Below are 22,062 nucleotides of genomic sequence, written 5' to 3'. Positions count from 1 at the left end.
TATATCCAACTTCAATAAGAAGGAAAAGAAACTGTTTAAACATTTTACGTTTAAAGTATGCATCGCTTAAAAATGCAGTATACATATATAATCACAGTTTAGAATGGATTTTTTTTTTTAATAAAATTCTCCTGTGCTATAAATATCAAATCTTAATTGTTCTGGCCAAAGATCCACTTCTGGAAGGGGTCTGATGGGTTACAGGATACCAAACTTGGATGCTCTCCGTTTCCTGTAAGGCACATATGTAGTGCTGCATTGTACAGAGTTTGATCCTAAGTGGGTAAAAAAAAAAGGGGGAGGGGGGAAAAAGGAAAGTGAACAAACAATGAACATGCCATTTCCTCCTATTATTAGGTTTTTTCCCAAGATCTTTGTTAAAAAGAGTAAGGCCGTACAGGTAGTGCAGAGGAGGGGCTAGCAAATGAATACAAGTAGTATGCAAGTGCCGACCTATTTTGTTAAGAAATTTTAAAACAAATATTTCAAAAGTACAAAACATTTGGATTGACTTCCAGGTGGATGTCCAGACATACACACTAAAGGATACAAACTACTTTTGTAAGTGACATTTCTACTTTACATTTAAGATGGTAAAATCATCAAGTTTTGCTCTGGTAACTGAAAAGCTTACCTACATTTTCCTCCCAGAAACAAACTTACTCCTTTTTGGCTTCAGAGTTTTGTTTTGCTGGGGTTTTCTCTTTTATTGGAAATCAAAATTTAACTCAAATATAAGATCACTGATAAGATGTCGATTCACTGTGTGGTCTAAATACCTTTTGATGCAGCCATTGCTCTTCTCCACTGGCAAACGTTTTCTGGCCTTTATAGTTACACTCGCGAAGCTGCACAGGTCCTTTAGAAGCATGCAGACAGAGCTCCTTCTGAATGTTATGTCGAATTTCATGGTGTGCAGAATATTCAAAGAACTATTTAAACAATTTTTAAAAATTCAGTAAATAAATACATACAAGAGCATTAAACTAAATTAACTCTCTGAAATTCCAATACACAAAGTAATAAATTTCTTTTGTTATTCAACAATTTGAGACTACAGAATCATTGCTCTGATTTTTAGCATACACACTTTTAGAGTGTTTACAAAACTAAAAGCATTTTTTAATACTAATGCAATGGAATATGTTTAGAAGTACTTAAATGTATAAATCGCAGGTGATACTCAGTGCATATACATTATGATACAAGATCTTATTGCTTGCTTCCCCAGGAATCATAAATAATTCAAGGAGACAAACTGAAGAGTAGTGATAGTTGCATGGATAACTTAAAATTTGGCATTTCTTATCTCTAAAAATTTTTATTCTATTTTCCTTGCTGGATTTTGTTTTTTCTTAGAGCAACCAAAAATTTGTCACATGGAACAATGCTGATTGCCATACATCAGCATTTGCTGCTTGATCTAAACAATAAATGCTAACAATAGGATGCTGTTATGTTCTCTTGTAAGCTAGCCATTAGAAAAGTAATATAAGGATGTATTTTGTGAGTGAATTTTACCATTATTTCCTGACAGCAGAGTACTTTTAAGGCTCAGGAATCCCAGACTATAATTCAGGTCTTAACAGGGATTTAATTCTAACAGTTACAGACACAGCTGTTCTTTTATACTTCTCGTCCTACCCTACCAGGCTGGTCTCTTCCTTTTCTCCCTCATTAAACAGCAGAGTTCCTATCATTACATCGCGTGACCACTGTTTCTTGGCTCCATATGTCAGCCTTCTTCACCATACTTTCCTTTGACTATTAAGACCAGGCTCAGTTAGCTCCCTGTGGCTTTCAAATATCTGTCCAATTGGTCAGTTTCCACCTCCTCACTGCCTTGGCATCAATGGCAATAGCATTGAGGAACAAAACGACATCTCACTCTTAAGACTCTGCATCCAACATTATTCCCTGAAACAGGTACTTAATCTGTTCTGATTTATCTTTTGAACTACAAAATCTCTGTGAACCCTGAAAATATGACTTGAAAGCTAGGTTTAAAACTTCATTAGTTTTGGATATTGAGATGCTATTGAGCTGTACATGTTCCCAGCCTCAGAATATTCTAAAGAGAATGACAAACACTTGATGTACAACACAGCAAAATTTTTTTGTCTCTCCCATTCCCTCCTCCTATCTCAAACATATGGACAAAGACAACAGGTAGCATGGAAATTTTCAGCCTACACAGCTAAAGTCTAGTAAAGAACATAATAAAATTGAAAAGAGAGTGTTGTAGTGAGAAGGGTTAAGTAAGCAAATATGCACATCTCTTGACCATTACCAGCACAATCTGTATTAAAATTCTCTGAAGGCTGACATTTAAAGGGACTCAGACTGTTATTTTATGGCAGGTGGAAAACCAAAAACCACAACATTTTCAAAGCATAGAGTTTTAGTACAGTCCAAGATAACAATAGAAGCATACAGCAGATCTCTTAATACAATATCTTGGTACAGTGTTCCTGCATTAATGACTGTGACAATGCAAAAAGTGACAACAGAATTTAAAAAAAGTTCACTACTGTAAAAAGCTAACGTAACAAGGAAGACCGTATTCCATTTTCCACAAAAATTGATTAGGAAAGCACCAACCAACTAGGATCACGTGTCTGAGTTTTCACAGTGCCATCAATGGATGGCTTTTAAGACTGAAGATTTTATTTATTTAAAACAATGAAAAAAAAGAAAAAAACAACTATATTCTAACAAAAACTCTTAGACCTTTGTTGACCTTTAGTTATTAAGGATATACAGTTAATAAACTTTATTCTCCAAATAACTCCTTAAGGCAACAGAGAAGTGTTCATTTCTGGGCAGGAAAGCAGATGTCACTTTTATTAGTATTACAGTAGTGCCCGAAGGATTCAGTGTCTGATATCGATTGCAAGTCATGCTGCAGGAAACAGAGAGCACCATTGCATTCCAAGAGCTATGCATCAAAGAGAGCTCTTCTTGGACAAATTCAATCGTATTATTCACTTGCATTAGCCAATACAGGATAGACCACTTAGACCTCACACTATGAGGCTGCAAGCATGATAAAGAAGGTGGCTCAGGCCTGGCCACTTGGTCTCCCATTGGCTGGATTCCCACCAACATCTTCCTTGACAGTGCGAGTCCTGGTGGCAGAGAAAGAAGCAATAGGAGGAAGCATAAGGAAAGGAAGAATTAAGAAGACAACACTTACAAGAAAGTAGTAAAGGTAGGATGAAAAGGTTTTGCACAGAAAGGAGAAATCAAGTGAAGCAGTGCAATTGTGTTAAAAATCTGAATCTGTATGCTGAACATAAAACGTTACAAGTGGGACACAACTTGAAGAGCAGTATGAAATCTTCCTTGAACAATACATATAGGAATTAATTCTTTTTAAAAAAAAATAAAAGAGGAAAAAAAGCATATTAAAAATGAGTCCATGTCTCTAAAATAAATGAAAAGCTTTAATATGGTAAAGTTACAGCTGGACAGACCATAAGAATCTGGTATCAAATATTTTACCTGATTTCCTCCAAGTCCATGACAAGAATACATAATCAATGGTTTGCCACCATGGTTATTTTCACCAACATCCAGACACATGTGGTTACCTATGTTTTTTAACTAAAGAAAGGGTGTTATCAAAAAAATATAAATAAAAAAGCTCAGTGGGGATAACAAAAAATTGAACTGTCTCACTAAAACCTTTGGCTTAACAACAATTACAGCTGTTAGTTCAGTTTTACTTTCTGCTACACTCAAATCTAAAAGTCTTGGTTTGTCAGAGTTCATCTTTTCTAACCAAAAGCCTAGTAACTACATTATGGTTGTCCACAGCCACACACTGTGAATTATTAGGCTACTGGTTCGAATTACAATTTGAACAGATACACATAAAACATTAAAAATTGGAAGAAGGAGAAGTGCTAAACATTGCTAAACATTCACATTCACCTCAAGCTAAGAATTATGAGTTGTTTAGTATTTTGTTGGTTTTAGCAATGCAATGTCTCAGAAGTCATTTGGCAGAGGAAATGCAATGGTCTTTAATAAAAATTTATGAATAACTATAAACACACCTTTTCCTCATCATAAACCTAATTCTGAGAAGCAAACAGCTGTCCAGTTTTCTTCATTAACATAAACTGAAAATTCTCTTAGACTTCTTACTATATAAATCTAAATCTACATTGATAATTCAGGAAGTGTCTCACCACTGGCTTAGTACTTTTGTGTCATTTTAACTGTTAGTAATGGGCAGAATGTTGCTTATCTTAGCAGGTTGCAAATCCCGTTAAGCAAGGCTACTGTTATTAAGAAGCTTTGCTTAAATTTTGTATCACCATTGACAAAGCTATAAAATATTCAAGTGGCAAGGCATGCAGAAGAGATTCTTTGTCCAGAGTAGTGACAGAAAACTCTCAAGCAATTAATGACAGCTGAAATGTAAATGCTACAGCTAAGGTAGCACAAAAGAATAGCAAACTTCCTGGATTATGGAAGACTACAGAAAATAATTAAACTTACATATCCAGAAAACAAAGGATTCAGGTCTGGCACGTATGCTTCTGGATAAACATTACTGAGATACCAGGTAAAATTTTTACACTGCAGACGCTGCCTTAAATCAAGTCTTTTTGAGATGTCTCCAAATGTTTTCTGTTAGAGGAAGAGAAGTAAAGAAGGACGGAAAAGAAATATACTAATGTTACTAATATTAATTTTGTACACATAAATCTATGATACTCTGTAGTTTTAAGCTTCATTTGTTGAATTATTTATTTATTTAATACCGTACTATTATGGTTATTGCTGTTTGTTTTTCAGGATTATAACACCACTGACATCCTGCCTGCGGCATTTCAAAACACATCTAAGAAAAAAAAACATGGAAAGAATAGAAGTATGGAGTGGGAAAGCACAAACAAGACTGTGCTGATGACAGCTATAAAGCTAACTGATCTCACTAAAGAGTAAACTGAAATGACGAATTGGATTAATTCAATAATTAGCATAATAGTCAGTACAACGCAGAATCTCCCAGACAAAATTCAGTTGTCAAGCTGCTAAACATGCTTAGGAAATCTAATGCTATTAGTGATACAATATTCACAAAAAATTATCATACAAATGAAAAAAAAAAAAAAAGCTTCTCTAAGAAAACTCTAGATTCCAGCTGGTGAAAGACCAAAGTTCCACAAAACTTACAAAAATAAATAAATCAACCCCCAAGCCTCCCTGAACTTAAGTTTTTAAGCAGATAAAGAGACAATAGTTATCTATCACCAAATAAGCTTTATTCCGCAGCTAAAGAACAACAAAACCTGCTTTTTAAGTAAAAATTCTAAGCAATTTGAGACTAACGAGACATTATGTTTCTCACACCAGGTTAGCTTGTATTTTTCGCGCTCAGTAGCTTTTCTCATGCTGTTCTGGTAGTTCCAATAGCTATTCAATTTTAGAGAATGTACGAAAAAATCATACCAACCAAATAAACCCACCACACAAAACAACACTATCACCACCCAAACACTTAAGTTTTTCATGTTTGTTGGGGCTACAGTATTAAGCAAACTGAACTCAGTCTTTTCATTAAAATACCTAGAATCCTTACATACTTTGTCAATAAATAACTTTTGCTCACCAAAACTTTCAACGCAGCAAGTGTGATTTCTAATACCACCACCACCACCTACTTGTTTCACAATTTTTGCTGCCTCTGTGTTTCTTCGGTAAAATATTTCTTTATATTCATCCATCCAGACTTCTGCAAGGCGGACTTGATTACGTGTGATCACTTGAGTACCTTTTGGGAAAGTATGGGGACTCTTGCTGCGAAAGACATGGCCAACAACAGAGCAAGGAATGATCTCCAACTGTCCACCACATTGCCATACCTAATAATAACATTTTTTGTGTAAGTGCACTGTAATTAGAGTTAAGGGGGTGGAAGAAAATTCGTCAATGTTATTGTTCACCAGAAAAAACTCCAAACCACTAGCAAGGCTGCATATATCAGGCATACAATACATTAATTTCCTAATCAGGTCTAAACACATTAAAAAAAAAAAAATCAGTTCAGTGAGCATGTTTGTAGCTTATTTCATAGGACATTAGTAATTCATTTTCCACATCCTAGTGGCTGATTCAGTAGAGAAGTCAAGATCCAATACTAATTTGTCCTCAAAAATTCTGTACACTGTCAGTACAGAGACCACTGCTAATTAAGTAGCTAAACTTACTCTGAAAGACATTTCTATGTTTTCACCTCCCCATATTTCCATTTCTTCATCATAGCTTCCAATGTGTTCAAAGTAGGCTCTTGATATTGAAAAGAGACCTCCAGCAAAAGTAGGTGTTCTGCAAAAAGAGAAATTCACTGAGGAAAACACGATTCAAATAGGTATTTGGTTTTTTTTTTTTTTCTTAAAAAAAACAGATGTAAAAACATGGTATAACTGTTCTATGAAGTTTCCATGCATTTTTCAGTGTTTCACTACATTGATACATTTTCCTGGCATAGATAATACTTCAAGCAATTAAATCCGCCCACATCAAGTCTCATTTGACAGTTTTATTGTCATTTATTAGCAACTGGTTTAGACTAGTGACTGCTGGTATAAAAGACAGCATTGGGAAAAAGAATATGTTTTCCCCGTATGGAAGAAATCAAGCAAAGTTCTTACTCCTCCAAATCAGTAACCTGTCTGAGGCCAAAGTATGTACAATTATCATCAAGTGCACCACTGTAACAGCCTAGTATTTTGGTGCTCTGAACCTTTGTTGTCATCCTTTCAAGGATGAAGAATGAGGAGCCAGAATCTGTGGTACTGTCTCTGAAAAGAACTGTTCATAATCCTCCTCTCCCTCCTGATGAAAAAATTTATAGAGAAATTGCTTATTATTTTCCTATTATATGTAGAAAAAAGGTAATGTAGAGCAATTATTGTCTTAAGGAGAATATATTTTTATGAAAGCTTTAAAATTTGCAATGTAGTTCTTAAAGAAAATGTTATAAAAACCATCTAAGATGCTAAGATTTCTGCTCATACTCATCTGAAGAACTAGTTCATTTACAAACTGCTGTTCATAACAAAAAAAACATGAAAACATGATGGATTTAAAATATTATTCAAATTATGTTTACCTAATTGGGTAGGTTTCATCTTTTCGTCTTTTATTTTCATGTTTAGGAAGAGACTCCCATCCAAATGACAAACTCCAATCAAAATTTCCTCTGTTGTGGCTATGCCCATAAGGAGATGGTTTACTGAATTCAAAAGTATTGAGATCTATAGAAGCAATATCAGGGCTTACAACAGCGACAGGGTTCTCAGCTATTCTTGCCAATAATGGCTCTAACCAGCCATAAAAGCATTCACCTATGGAGAAAATGGGAACAAGCACTTAATTTGTACTTGGCTACAAAGTAGTACACAGAATATTTTAGCACGCCCACAGCCAATCAATAAGCACTTCTTTTAAATGTACTTTCAGTAACATAAAATAGCAATAGAAAACATGATACATTTCTAATGTTCAGAATTCATGAAAAATCTGCAATGTTAAATCAAAGACAACAGTGTTATAAACCAGACTTGGCACGGTTAGAGGTTACACTTACAATGAGCATCCAGAAAGGTAAGGGTCTCTGCTGTTGCTACTGACGCTCCCAACAGCCGTGCAGTGATTAGACCTTTTCTTTCCTTTTGACGGACTACTTTAACTATTTGAAATTGTTTCACATATTCGTCTAGTTTATCATGCAGGTATTCTGGAAAGAGAAATCAATTTCAGGATATTCAGTGTACTTACATGCCACTGCCTAAAATTTTACATTACTAAACTAATGGGATAAACATTTCATACTAATCCCAGGAATGACCTCAACATCAAAGCCATAAACAACTCCTGACTGTCGAATCTTATTTTTAGGGGCTGAGATTTGTTGGGGGTGGGTGTGTAGGCAGAGGTGACTGGCAGAGAACAGGGGATGGAACACTAAAAATATTCTAAAAGAGAAAAGACGTGTGCTAGTACATCTCTTCTGCAGTTGTAAGTTTGAATATCAATTCAAAATCCATTTTCAGAGCAAATGTATCACGTGTCTACTTTCTCAAGCTATCTGCAGAACATACAATTTTTTTCCTTAATGATGGCACATTTTACACACAGTTTTCAGGGCCACAATATTTACAACAGCAACAGAAGCTATATAAAAAACTCTTTAAATGTGCGGTATTTGAGAAACAACCCGACGTCCCTCATTAAACATCCCACATCGTCTTCTGTCCTCTGCCCATTCTTGGTATTAAACTGTGCTACTGAACACACTTCACATCCAAGAGTGTCAGTATACTAAATACAGATCTGCAAAAAGTGCAAATATATTAATATAAGCATGCATGTATAGACACGTTCATCTAAAGTTAAGCATATAAAGTTTTTTGAACTTGCATTTGTGATGACACTCAGTACACATTCAACTATTTTGGCAGTCAGCTTGAGTAGCAAAGATTATTTTTCCATTAAATAATTTTACTTTCTAGGAAAGACGTTTCCCTTTATATTAATGAAATTAATTTGCATAAAGACAATCACTGTACTAAAATGCAAATTGCTACAAGTGTTGGCCGATTTACCCTTGGATACTTTGTTCTATAAACTGTAATTGGTTTGAAGCACAAATTACAGAGCTACTTGTCATGCAACCAGTTATGCAGTTTAAGCAGCACTGGAATTAGAACAATCAGAAATGGAATTTAAAAACCTTGTAGAGGACAAGAATTTAATATTTGACTACCTTAGGAAAAAAAAAGATGGGGAGAACTATTTTGTGTCTTACAGAAACAGAAAGAAACAGAACTGCATAGAACACCATTATGCATGTTAATGGTGGTAAAGAGAAACCCTCTTTTAACTATTTTATCTGCAATCCTAACATGTCTTAAATTTTTAAAAAAAATAATAAATAAATCAAGAGAAAACAGACTTCTTACCATCTACACTGGCATCATCCACCAAAATAATCTCCTTTAGCAGTATGGCAGGAGACGTATACATCACACTGTGGACAGTTCTGAGCAGAGTGGACCATGCTTCATTATGAAAAACTATTACAATACTTGTGGTTGGCAATGGTGGGCAACGCTTAAACTTTTGTTCAATACATCTACAGATTAGAAAGTGAAATGTTACAAAACGGACAAAAAGTTTTGACTCAAACTCTTAAAAGGAACCCTATTCTCTCTAGTACAAAGCTTTGTACATGTGGACACTAAATAGTTCAGCTTCCCCACTTTCTATCCCAGTTTTGGAGTGCTAAGGCAGGTGCTCCAACTGGAGAAGCTGTACAAAATATTTTTTAAAAATATGATGAATAAGAACTTCATTTGAACAACTGACTCAGTTCTGCTTCTGCCTCACAAACATTTGAGTAAGTTTCATATAGCACCCAGGTCTTCAGAAAAAAACGTTATTCCATTAAGAGCCACAGATACTGAGCTGCAAAATCAGACTTTAAGTCATCATTACTGTTGAAGTACAAAAATACAAAGAATATTTATTAGAAGAATGCAGAGTTTGCAAGGAAAAATAGAACAGATCTAATTCAGAACATCAAGTTTTTGTAGAAATACCATATAATACTTAGGGCAGCATAGCCTGCTCAAGGGAAACAATTTTAAACCCACAGTTTTTCAAGATGGATGTGTTCTGAACAGAACTTTAAATCCAATTGCAAGTCAAGATGACTACATTTCCGAATTCGGAAGCTGCACACTTACTGTTTATTGCCTGTCAAGTTGAGACTGGAAAGCTCCCCAAGGTAATTATCACAGCCGTTGCCTCACCAAATACACAGGCAAAAACGCACCAGTTACGTTCTAGCAAAGGTTATCGTGAGCTGCACCGAGCATCACGTGATGTGACACACTACCAGCAGCAGCTGAGTAAGGTTAGCCACTTCTGACACGGACAGCTGAGAACATACAATTTGGCACTGATGGGAACTGTTCATAATGAAAACCCACTCTTCCCAAGCCCTACAATCTTCATTAATAAAATTTATCAATACTACAAGATTGATAAGATCTTCCATTGCCTTGTTCAACAGTTTACGATTCCTGATTTATTAAATTATGCTGGTGGTTTTATTAACACTGAATACTGACAGAAAAGGGGGAGGGGGGGGAACAGTATTTAAATCGGAAAAAAGTTTTAACCACATTTTTAGTTTTCTTCTGAGTAAAACTTAGCAGGCTTCCAGAAAGTCACTCAGAAATTGTAGCTTAAAGGCAAAAGCAGAAAACCTTATTTAAATATGGTTACTTTGAATTCAAACCCATGAAAGAAGTGAGCCTTTCCAAACATTCTTGGCTTGGCACTGCGGATCGTTACGTACAGTCAACCATTATGTACAGCTACGAGACTCCTAAACTATCACCTAATGCTGAACTCAAACCACTTTGCAGTCTGCGTTTCTGACAAGTTTTTCAACTATCGTGACATACGCATTTCAACATACTCGGGAGGTCGAGTGTCTGGTCCAAGATCTCGATGTAAAGAAATCCTATCACTTGCGAATGCATTAAAACAGTGTTTCTCTTCTCCACGCTGTTTTTCTTTCTGTTCTTCTGAATTTAAGTTGATAGTTTTAAATGCTTTACCGGAAGCTCCAGGAGCATTAGGATCTTGAAAGGGTCGATCTAGAAAGGGTTTTAGTTCCACTGCAGTATAGTGTCCTGGCAAACAGTGTCTCTCTCCAGGAACCTTAGTTTGCCTAACAGGTGCTTTTATCTGCATTTTTGGCTTTACACCTTTGATATTGTTCATAGCATTTAACATGAGACCAAATACATGACTTTTCTTTCCAACAACTGGTTCAATCCCAGCTTCATCTTTAAAATTTTGAACACCCACTTCTCTTTGTAATAAAAATAAAAATACCAGAAAGACAAACACAATAATGCTAAACTTCCAAAGTTTCCAGTGAAAAAACAATTTCTTGAATAGTTTAGGGGGTTTTTTCAAAGGCATTTTTGGCTTTGTTTTAAAAATTTATCACAAGACAAAAGTTTCTGTGAATAACGTTCTTCAAATAGGTCACAGCATTTCTTGAAATTAGAACACCTGTAAATTAAAACAAAAAGTATAAATTTAGACATCTAGTATATTTGACAGTGTAAAGCCACAAGAAATTAATAGGCAGGAATTAATTCACAACTCCCAACTGTCAAATGTTATGTGTCCATCACTTAAAGGTAGGTCAAACCTATCTATAAGATAACCAAGATGTATTTTCCTTGTTTTTCGGTGGTTTTGTTGGATTATTTTCAATTAAATTCAAATAGAAGAACCAGGAAGCAGGCATACCACTGAGAATAAAACACTATTTCTACACAATGCCACTACTTGACACTGATTTTCTTCCAAATCTTGAAAATTAAGTTGTTTAAAATTAGAGGAAAGCATTGTTTTAAATATTCTAGAAGCAGGGAATTTTAGTTCAATGATGAGATAGAAGGAAAACAGATAGAATCAATACAGTAAGTTCAAATTGCACATTAGAAAGATCCACACATAACGTGAACTAAAAAGACAGGAAGGACTTCTCAATCAACTTGTTTCAACAATTTGAAAATTTCCTATATTCAACAAATAATATTCCATTTCAAGATTAGACTTAATAATCAGACTTCCAAGTAGAAGATTCTTAATTTAGTTATCTGCTACACATGTTCAATGCAGATTTAATATAGGTAATTTGGAGTAGGTTAATTTAGCCTGAGGATCGAGTAATCATTCACTAGTGCTGTATTTTCTGGCATGTGCTGGTACAACTCATCACGACAACATGTCAAAGAGCTCTCCACTTTCAGAAACTCTGCCACTATGTTTTTCACAGATAAGCAATTATTCAGCGGCTTTCAAAGACGGGGAACTATGAAAAACATTTGAGGACTACCAGAATCCAAGAGATTTGAATTAAACTCTCTCTGCAAAATTGGCAGTTTACAAGAACGAGAAAAATAGCAACCAGCCTGAATTCAAAACACCGCTTTATTTTTGTGTAAAGCCACAGTTACTTCCCACTTGCTAACTTCTGACCACAGACTGCAAAAAACTCTTTTTCTATTTCATCCTTTGAAATACAGATTCTGCATTTCTTGATTGGAATAACATATACTCAGGAAGAACTATAACTTAAAGAAAAAAAAAATCTCACCTGGTTTCCCCTCAAGAATTTGCAGGATATGTCAAGCATCCAGATTTGTTCACATTATAGTTTATTTCAAAGTTTATGTCAGCTTTTTTTTTAATAAAGCCATACATTGAAATCACAGTAGTTTCACCATAGAGCTATTGTTATAAGAATGAAGAGGGAAAGCTCATTACAGTGTTGCCATATAGATACTAAAATGCACCAAAAATGTGCTTCACAAGGCTCACAAAATTTCCAAGAAAAACCATTAAACAAAAAATCCAGTTCACTTGTCTTGCACATTATATTCCCATTTTGCTTTAGTGCTGAAAAATTTGCACTACAATAGTAATACTTATACACTGCAAGACTAAGAATAAAAACTTTATTTTCTAGTGAAAGGATTGCAACCAATTTACAAAGCAGTGAGATTCAACAACGCCTTGCTTTCTCACAATGTCTGATGGGTTGATTCTGGCTGGCTGCCAGACTCCCACCCAGCCACTCCCTCACTCCCCCTCCTCAACATGATGGCAGGGAGAAAACATGATGGAAAAGCACATGGCTCGAGATAAGGGCAGTGTGATCACTTACCAATTACTGTCATGGGGAAAACAGACTCGAGGATGATGAATTTAATTTATTGCCAATTAAAAATAGAGTAGGATGGTGAGAAACAAAGACAAAACTAAAACCACCTCCCCAGGCTCAACTTCACTCCTTCATTCCCAACTCTTTCATCTCCTTTCTCCCGAGTGGCGTAGAGGAAATAGAGAACAAGGGTTGCGGTCAGCTTGTAACACTTCACCTCTGCCGCTCCTTCCTCTTCACTTTTCCCCTGCTCCAGCATGGGTCAGCCATGGGTCGCAGATTCCTGCCAGAATCTTGCTCCTGCATGGGCTCTCCATGGGTTGCAGCTTCCTTCAGGGCATATCCATCTGCTCTGGCATGGGGTGCTGCACAGGCTGCAGTGTGGATATCTGCTCCAGTGTGGTCCTCCACAGGCTGCAAAGAAATACCTTCTTCTCCATGGTCCTCTCCATGGGCTGCAGCGGGACAACCTGCTTCACCACAGTCTTCTCCACAGGCTGCAGGGGAACATCTGCTCCGGTGCCTGGAACACCTCCTCCCCTCCTTCTTCACTGCCCTTGGTGTCTGCAAGGTTGTTTCACATTTTTCTCACTCCTCTCTCACAGCTGCTGTGCAGCATTTTTTACCCTTAAATACAATATCACAAAGGCACCACCTGCTACACTGAGTGGCTTGGCTTTGGCCAGCAATGGGTCTGTTTTAGAGCTGGCTGGAACCAGCTGCGTCCAGCACAGGGTCTCTTCTCACAGAGGCCACCCCTGCAGTCATCCCCGCCTCCCAACCTCGCCGTGTCAATGCGATACACAACGTGAAACACTAAGCATGTGTACAGAACAGCACCCAGCAAGACGACTGCAACTTGGAAAACTACCATTGCTAAACCCGCAAGGGCTCTGCCTGAGTCTACAGCTCTGCAACCTGTTAACCAGGAATGTTTTTGCAACAGCATAAAAAAAGAAAAATCACATTACTGTTTCTCAGTGCACCATGAACAAGCACGTATGATATTAGTAAATCTTAAAGCTTAGGAAACAATAAGCAAGGTAAACATATCTTCCTCAAATAGAAAAAAGCAAACACTTTTTTTAATGTATTTGAGGTACTTAGCATGATAAGAGAGGTCTGGCAAGTTCTCTATCCCACAAGCAGTCATTAGGCATAGTCCATCAGGCAAACACCTGGGGAGGGGGCATTAGCACTGGCTGGCTGATTTGTTTCCAAACGTTGTTGCCCTCAAATTTCTTTTATATCCCTGAACAAGCAACAATGTTCTCCAACGTCCTCTAGGCCTCTTCCTCTTGGTAAAGAGACTTAAATTTGTCCATGACAAGAGAAAGGTTAAGCATTAACAGGCATAATGGTATAAGATATATCATAAAAAGAGAGGTTAGTTAATTCTATATAGTAACACTGACTGTTTTACACTGAAATCGTGCTTAAATTTGAGAACTTAAGCAGTATTTCAGTCAAATATTTACGACTGTCTCTTTTTGTTTTAACAGGCTGACAAGAGATTATTCAGAAAGGGCAGAAAAATTACATGGTGTGGCTACGTATCTGTTATCTCCCTCAGTACCAAAAGAATCTTTTAACTAACTTAACAATTACTTTAGAGAGTTAAAGTTGCAGCTGTCAGATTTCCATTGTCCCATCTTCAGCATTTCAATTAATGCAGCGATATTTACTTATGCTAAGCTCACTACACAATAATTTTTTCTCTAGTTTTATGTTTACCTCATGAACTTTGACTTCATTGTCTGCAGAAACAAAAAGGAGAAATGGACAAAAAAACCCCAAAGATTTCTTCCATAGATTTTTAGCACATAGTTCAGACTTTCACCACTGCTGGCTTTGATGCTGACACACTAACCTACTCACAAAACATCTAAAGTACATATGAACATTTTACCAAAAACTCAAGTTACTGTTATTTTTATTTGGGATTATTTCCTGCACAAATTGAGCATATGCAAATCCTCAGAGCACTCATGATCAACACAACACAATAGCGGAGATTATCTGTAAATCAATATAACCAAAATCTAAGACCCATCCAGAATGTTTCTTGCACTACCTGTGTCTTGCAAACACCTGTCTTCAGACAAATAAGGCATTAAAGACGGTAATAAGTAGACCTAATGAGCAACCAAGAACAAGGAGCAATTTCTTTAGCACTTGGTTTCCTACATAACTATATCCACTTTGATCTGCACACACTTTGACTTCTCTCTGACAACGTATCTCCTTGTACTGGACACATCTGCCTTGGCTGCTCAGGTCTAAGGACAGCAGGCTGCTATGACACACAGGTGAAATGCACCTGTCCCTAGAAACGCAAAGACAACTCACCTGAGTGAAATGGGTTGTGCAAGCAGAGCAACACAACTTAACCCTTTCCGTGCGGATTAGTACACGCCAGTAACACACACAGCAGCATGCCATGCATAGAAATAGGTGCCAGTGATGTTTCTTTTTTAAAGAAAGGATGAAGTGATAGCCTTGGGACAGTATTTGCAGCAGAAGTGAAGTGGACAAACACAGGCTCGTTTGCCACAAACATACAGAAAACTCTTTGATATAGACAAATGCTGAGTGCAGTTTTATCGACAAAATATCTTACAGTGATAATTGCTTACAACAAAAGAAGAGCTCTCTGTCACACGAAATAGTAGCAGTTTCCCAAACACAGACTACATTGTCCAAAGAACTATTGTCATAAAAGCCATATCTTCCTTAGGGCTTTTACCAGGATAATTTTGTAGTCAGAAATACAATTTATTCCCCACAAATGCCTCACACATTTTTATAGCATAGCAATGTCAGTAGAACACAGACCAAGCTACTGTTCCACCCTCCAGGACATGCTGGAGAAATATGTGGCGTGATTAAACTCCCTGAGGTGACTGTTGAGCAAAGTGTTTAATCTTCTATTCGTTAATGTTATTTTCAGTAACAGTAGTCTGGATTCTTACAGCACTTTGAAATAATTAGCCCTAAACATCAGAAGTTGAATTTTAGGGATTTTATTTTTTTTTAAGCAGAAAATAACCAGAAAACTAGTATGTACTACAAAAGTCTTCTAAAAAGTGCCAAAAGCAGCTGCCACACTACTTCAAACCACATCACATGGGTAGTGTGTGAACTCAGTACACAGTCTATGTTACATTATGCCACCCACTAACTCTGATGTCAGACTGTCTGCAAAAACTCTGGCTTACAAGAAAACCTTACTGCAATAGCCAACATGTAGGCAACTCGGACTTTTTGTTAGCTTGGTCTGAGCAACACTGTAGACAATCATCTTTAAAAAAAAAAACCATTAAAATGTCAAGATAAACCAAATCAGCAGAAATTATTTCAGACCATGCCAGTAGGAGAAATTTCTTGCAGTTAGTATCAACAATATACTTGATCTCAGTTTTTTAAATAAGACTGTTTTAAAATTGACTTTTCTTTCATCTGAATGATAAATAGGGTTCTACTGTTTCCTGAGAATGTTGCTTATGGAACATAAAAAAATAAAATACTCCTCCTCCTTCCCAAATACTAAATAAGAAATACTTAGGAAAAAAAAATAATTTAAAAAGAGAAAAACAGGAGAAAAATAACCTTAAGAATGATTCTAATCACAACTATTTAACTACACAACTTTGTTTCATTGTAATCTAATCTCTTCTGTAACTCCAGAACCACAGTTCATTAAAAAGCTCATCTATTTTTTCTTATTATCTAAGTATACAGTCCCTTCATCAAGACCTTAACGTTCCCTTAATCAGAAAGTGTGTGAATAAAAACACTGAACAAATTCTTTAGAAAAGAAAAAAAAAAAGACCTGAAACTGATACTCAACTGTTCTTACCAAATTCACCAAAGTCTGCCAAAGATACATGATTACATACGTTGGGATACTTTACCTGTAAGAAGTGCTACTTTCACACTGCTATTTCTGAATTCAAAATTCTAGACAGGGCTTTTTGTTTTCCTTGCATGAATACCAATAAAGATGCTACTAAAACATTAGCTACTGAAATAATCATTTTTGTAAGTGATATTCTAATCTTCTACCAACATGGAAATTGAGATTTTTCTACCAGGAAAAAAAAAAATAAAAAAAATCACTGAACAAAGCCATTTCCGCTTCCTAGAAGTAAATCCCAGAAGAACATCTACTTGCATTGCCACCTCTTGTGACAGACTAAGAAATGTCCAATTTGGAGTGAACTTTTAATACAGATTTAGCTGATACGGAATACCAAGGCTCTCCACACAACCAAGAACATTCAGAACTTGGGGAAAATGGAAACAGTTGCTTAAGTTTACCAAACTATGTGACTATTTACAAGAATATTAGCACTTGGCTTAAATAAAGGAACAAATTATAAAATGAAATGTACTGAAGTTAAAAATTACGGCTTCATGTGAAAAAGAGAAATAGAATCAGCTGTCCAGCTTCCATCTCTATATTTGCAATAAAAGACACTTGCCTATCTGTTCTACTAAGAATTCCTACTGAATACACTCCCAGATAGGGCACCCACACCTAAAAGAAATAGAGATTCACAAATCCCAGATACTGTTCCTCTGAGTACATTCTTTGAAGCTCAGCCAATGGAAATGTGGTTCTAATCCTGAAAAAATAAGTTGTAAGAGGAATACTGCATGTATTCAGTTCCTGAGTCTTCGTTTTAGAACCATTAAGGGTACAGATTATTCTAGCAAAGACTGGACGTAATTTGCCCTAGTAATTATTACAGAAAAATCAGAAGCTCTAACTGGATGACAACACAATAAACTTAAGAAATTCAGAGCAGCAGCAGCCCAGAACACCTAGCTGGAATACAACTTTTTAAACTTTCTTCTTCAGCAGTTTATTTAAAATTTGAAAAAAAAAAAAACAAACCACCAAACAAAAAAACACGCCTCCTTCTATGTATTCTAATGGAAGTGCTTCCAAAAACTCTCTCAAAAGGAGCACTATTACTATTTTTCTACAGCAAAGCACTGTACGTGATATGCAGAGATAGATAGTTCCCTGTGACAAGAGGTACTATATTAAAAGTATATAGTAGCATATATGATAAAAATATTTATGGCTTATTTTTCTCAATCCTGGGACTATAAACATGCACTGAATTTAAATTTAAACTTCACTGAACTCTGCAGCTTCCTTTTTTCTTGACCACATTGGTTTGGGCCTCTGTTAATATCATTTTAGACTGTCCCTAAATATGCCACGATGACAAGCAAGCACCATAGCAGCTGTAAAGTGCTGTTTTAACTTAGAAGAGTTAGTGCCCGATTTTCACTTAAGCACCAGAAAATAATCTCTGGATCGTAACCAAGGGATTTTAATTTTTTTTTCCCTGATTGCAGTAATGTTTCTAAGATAACGAAAGCATCTGAGTATTACACAGGGCTTGAAATCTCAATTTTACAGACTAATTTGCCTTAAACTTTTAAGTTGTTTAAATGATGAGTGTAAAGCAAAGCAAGCGTTCTCATGACTTTTTGAGATTTATTGAGGTTTATTGGGTCAGTGACTGCTGAGCAAATCTTTGTTAGAATCTCCCAAAAGCGTCTTCACTTTCCTCCTTTCCCCACTTGACTTTTCTTTTCCTGCTATGTTTCACCGCTGAATAAATTTACCAAACAACAAATAGTCATTTGAGTATAGAATTTAGTTACTAAGTCACTATCAGTAATTTTGTGACATGATTTGTCTTTTTGCAAGCAGAACTCTTTCCTGTGGCACATGATACCAGTGAATCTTAGGAAAAATCAGACAATAGCAAGACAGACAGCAAGTGAATATAATCGTGGTTTACACAAGTGGGCAAAATCTAGCACTTCACAGTCCAGAAACTTGAGGCACTTTCAAATCTTCTAGATGACATGCACAGAAATGAGCAGATTAGGAGAAACTTATCGTGCTGGCAGGCACCTGATCAGCAATTCCTATTATGAATGTGATTCTCTACACTGATTCCAAAGAAAGGGGAAGCACTACATAGCAGCTCTCAACAGACAGACCAGCCAACAAATTTACACAAAGCAGAAAGGGATGTCTCAAAGCAATGCAGTTTGTCACCTAGAACCACAGGGCCTTGGGGAAATGTCGCAGACAGAGCAATTATATCCTGTTCCTGTTTTGACAGGAGTCAAGATACCCAGGCTGCCACTGGTATTGCCCCACCCAAAAAAAAAAGGGGCAAATTAAATGGCAAGAGCAGTTACGAGTAGGAGGAAAACTGGTCTTCTGCTTCTTCCCACAGTGCAACAGAAACAGTAATTTGGGCTCTCTGCAACTAACTTAATTTTCACTTTGCCGTTACTGAGAAGCCTTGAGATGATAGTAGCAGATGCCAAACTGACCAGGCCACTGAGTAAACCTAGTTAAAAAAAGAAACCAAAAGCCATTAAGTTGGCTGCGCTGTCTCAGTTTTTAACTCTGTCACTTGGCTCAGTAGCATGGCACTGGCTTTAGTTGAGACTGAATAGATCAATATAAATTTTTTTAAACAAAAGATGTTGTTTTGTAACGGAAGACTAACACATAAAACACCGCTGAGATGCATACATAAAATTGTATGTCCTGTAAGATATTTTTTATTTAACTAATAGAAACACTTACTAATAAATACTTCTTTATACAACCATATTTTGCACGAAGCTAAGAAAAAAAAGTCCATGAAACTAAGGTTATATATGTAACAATTCATTTTTCGTGTCAGTTCTCCAGAGCCAAGACAATATTTGCAAGTACCAACAAATCGCCAGAGAAAAGAGACAATCCAGTAACTGCAAAGCACTTCCTATCGGATGAACTATACCAGAGGAAGCTGGCAATGCGCACAAAGAAACCACCACCGTGCTCTTATCACATCAGCGCGGTATAGTGGACAAACGCCCGGGCGGGATCGGTACGTGGCAAGAGACACCTCCCTCGGTCAATACTTCTGGTTCAGACAGCGCGCCCGGCTGGTGGCCAGCCCTTCTCCGGGACCTGTTTGCCCAGCTGCCGGGCAGCAGCGCCCTGCTCCGCAGCCCCGGCTCCTGGCCCGGAACGGGGCGCGCAGCTCTGGGCTGTCCGCGGCCCGCGGGAGGGCCCCCGGGGGCGGCCGCGCTGGGGGCGTTCCGGGGGCACGCGTGTGGTTGCGGCGGGAGGGCGGGCGCGGGGCTGTCTGAGGGCGACCGACCCTCCGGGCAGGCTGCAGCCCTGCGTCTGCCCCAGAACCTCTCCCTCACGTCACGATCCCCTCCGCCCGCTGCGCCCCCGGACGGTGGGCGGCGAGCGCAGAAGGGGCGCCAGGCGCTGCCCCGCCGCCGGCTGCGGCCGCCTCGCCGAGGAGGAGCGGAGCCGCGCGGGGTCTCCTCCCGCCCCGCGACTCCCCGACTTACCTCGTCCGGCGGGAGGAGGACGAAGGCGCAGCCCGCGCGAGCGGCTGCAGGCGAAGGGAGAACCCGGCGCGCTCCGGTGCCTCCGCCCCGGCGGGGCGGCCGCCCACGGCGCGGGGAGGCTGCAGGCGGGTGGGCTGCCGCGGCTTCCGCTCGGCGGCCGCCAGGTGCGCGCGGGCGGGCGGGCCGGCCCTGCGCCTGCGCACTGCCCCGCCCTCACCTGGCGCCCAGGTGCGCGAGGCGGCCGCCGCCGGCGGGCTGCGGGGGAGGGCGCGCGCGCGCCGCCGGGGACCCCGCGCCGAGGGACGGGCCCCGAGCGGCGAGGGGAGGTGGGGGAGGGAAGAGGAGACCCGCGGCGGCGGGGAGGGTGTGCGGAACGACACAGAGGCCCGCGGCGGCGGGCGGGGGGACAGGGGCTGCTGCTGAAGGCATTCACGCTTTACTCATCCCTCTTGGCCTTGCGCAGCCCCAGGGAAATGTAATTTTTAGACAATTACCTAATGCGCGCCGCAGCGGGGCACGAGAACCTGTGCGTGCTTTCGCATCCAAACCACAGATCGCAGTTTAAGCGTCGCGGCAGGGTGCTGCGATTTCTTCTTCAATCACCTAAGTGTTACGTCGTGTCAGACGTGGCTGACCGAGCACTCCCTGCTCCTGTTGCCGGGAAACAGAACACAAAATCCCTTAGAGGTGAGATCAGAGTTTGCGAGAAAGGATATCACACTGAGCGCCCTTCCTTTACTATGCAAAGTTTCTCAGAGGGATAGATTAAAAAAAAAAAAAAAAAAAGTGATTTTGTCTTTCTAATAGCATGGTTTCATTTTGAGGAGAAAACCAAAGTAATAATCACACAAAGTTTGCTCCCAACATCCATTAAAATAGTGTCGAGTCTCCTTTCTCCCGTCTTTCAAACAAAAGGAGCACAATTTCAGTCTCAGCCCAGCACTTCAAAGCCCATTTCTTTCAGCTTGCCACGCTGCAGGTAGCCAAACTCGCCCAGCAAATATATGGTGCGTTGGCAGCAGTTTTATTGATTCTAGAGCAGTGACAAAAACGGTAATACCAGTATTTTATGATGGAATTCATTTTCCCCAAGACGACTTAATTAATGAATATTTAGATCATGTTCGAGTATTTCTAGCGTGTTAAAATCCTTCCTCATGCCTTTGAAAGCTGAGGCCTCAACTGTACCAAGTACTACATCATCTCAGACATGCACAGCCAACACGCAAGTTTTTGTAGCACAAAAGTCAAGTAAGACAAATTTATAGTGTGAACATTTAAAGACCTGCTGTTTTCCAGAATAATGCCTGCATTAACAGTCATACTGAATCCTTTTTATAAAAAAAAAAAAAAAAAAAGTACTTCAGAACAAGATTTAGACCATTCAATTTAGCTCCTCTTTTTAGCAAGCACTGTGTCACGTAATTATCAAACCACGTTTTGGCAGAGATAAAAGCATGTGATTTTTGCAGTAACTTCAACTCTAACCATTTTAAGGCAAGTCAGTGTTCCCCCCCACCCCCAAAAAAAAAGTTCCGATTTCTTCGCAAGATGAAGCGAAAGTGAATGAAGCCAGAAATCATAACCACAGCGTAAGGAGTCTAAACTGACAAAATAGTGATCTTACTTTAAAAAGTGGCATAGTCACAAGCTGATGGAGAAGCACTTGCTAGTGAATTTTTTCCCTTAATTTCTTCTCCTATTTTTTCCTGTTCAGCATTGTATAGGGAATACACTATGAGTTCTTTATGATCAACTTCCTAAGAACCAGAATCCACCTCACTGTTGAGACTTCCCTGAAATATCTCCTGGACCACTTTTAAAGACAATTCATTCAGCAAATTTTCAAGAAATTCTCTAACACTACAAACTGTTTAAACTATTACGTT

General features: G+C 38.4%; 1 protein-coding gene across 1 annotated transcript; it reads right to left on the bottom strand.

Annotated features, from left to right (window-relative positions):
• Positions 1-152: 152 nt before the first annotated feature.
• GALNT3 (polypeptide N-acetylgalactosaminyltransferase 3) lies at positions 153-20,409 on the bottom strand. Its single transcript, XM_086615348.1, has 11 exons — positions 20,391-20,409; positions 10,508-11,112; positions 8,982-9,154; positions 7,607-7,756; positions 7,130-7,364; positions 6,225-6,342; positions 5,679-5,879; positions 4,510-4,641; positions 3,505-3,606; positions 780-932; positions 153-275 (listed from the first exon to the last, which is right to left on the bottom strand). Exons 2-11 carry the CDS (start codon positions 11,017-11,019, stop codon positions 153-155), a joined length of 1,899 nt encoding a protein of 632 aa, XP_086471474.1. The 5' UTR covers positions 11,020-11,112; positions 20,391-20,409.
• Positions 20,410-22,062: the final 1,653 nt, after the last annotated feature.

Source organism: Tauraco erythrolophus, chromosome 8 (genome assembly GCF_009769465.1).
Source record: "Tauraco erythrolophus isolate bTauEry1 chromosome 8, bTauEry1.pri, whole genome shotgun sequence".
Taxonomy (NCBI): Eukaryota; Metazoa; Chordata; class Aves; order Musophagiformes; family Musophagidae; genus Tauraco; species Tauraco erythrolophus.
Note: the sequence above shows the minus strand (reverse complement) of the source record. Positions and strands in the feature narration are given on the sequence as shown.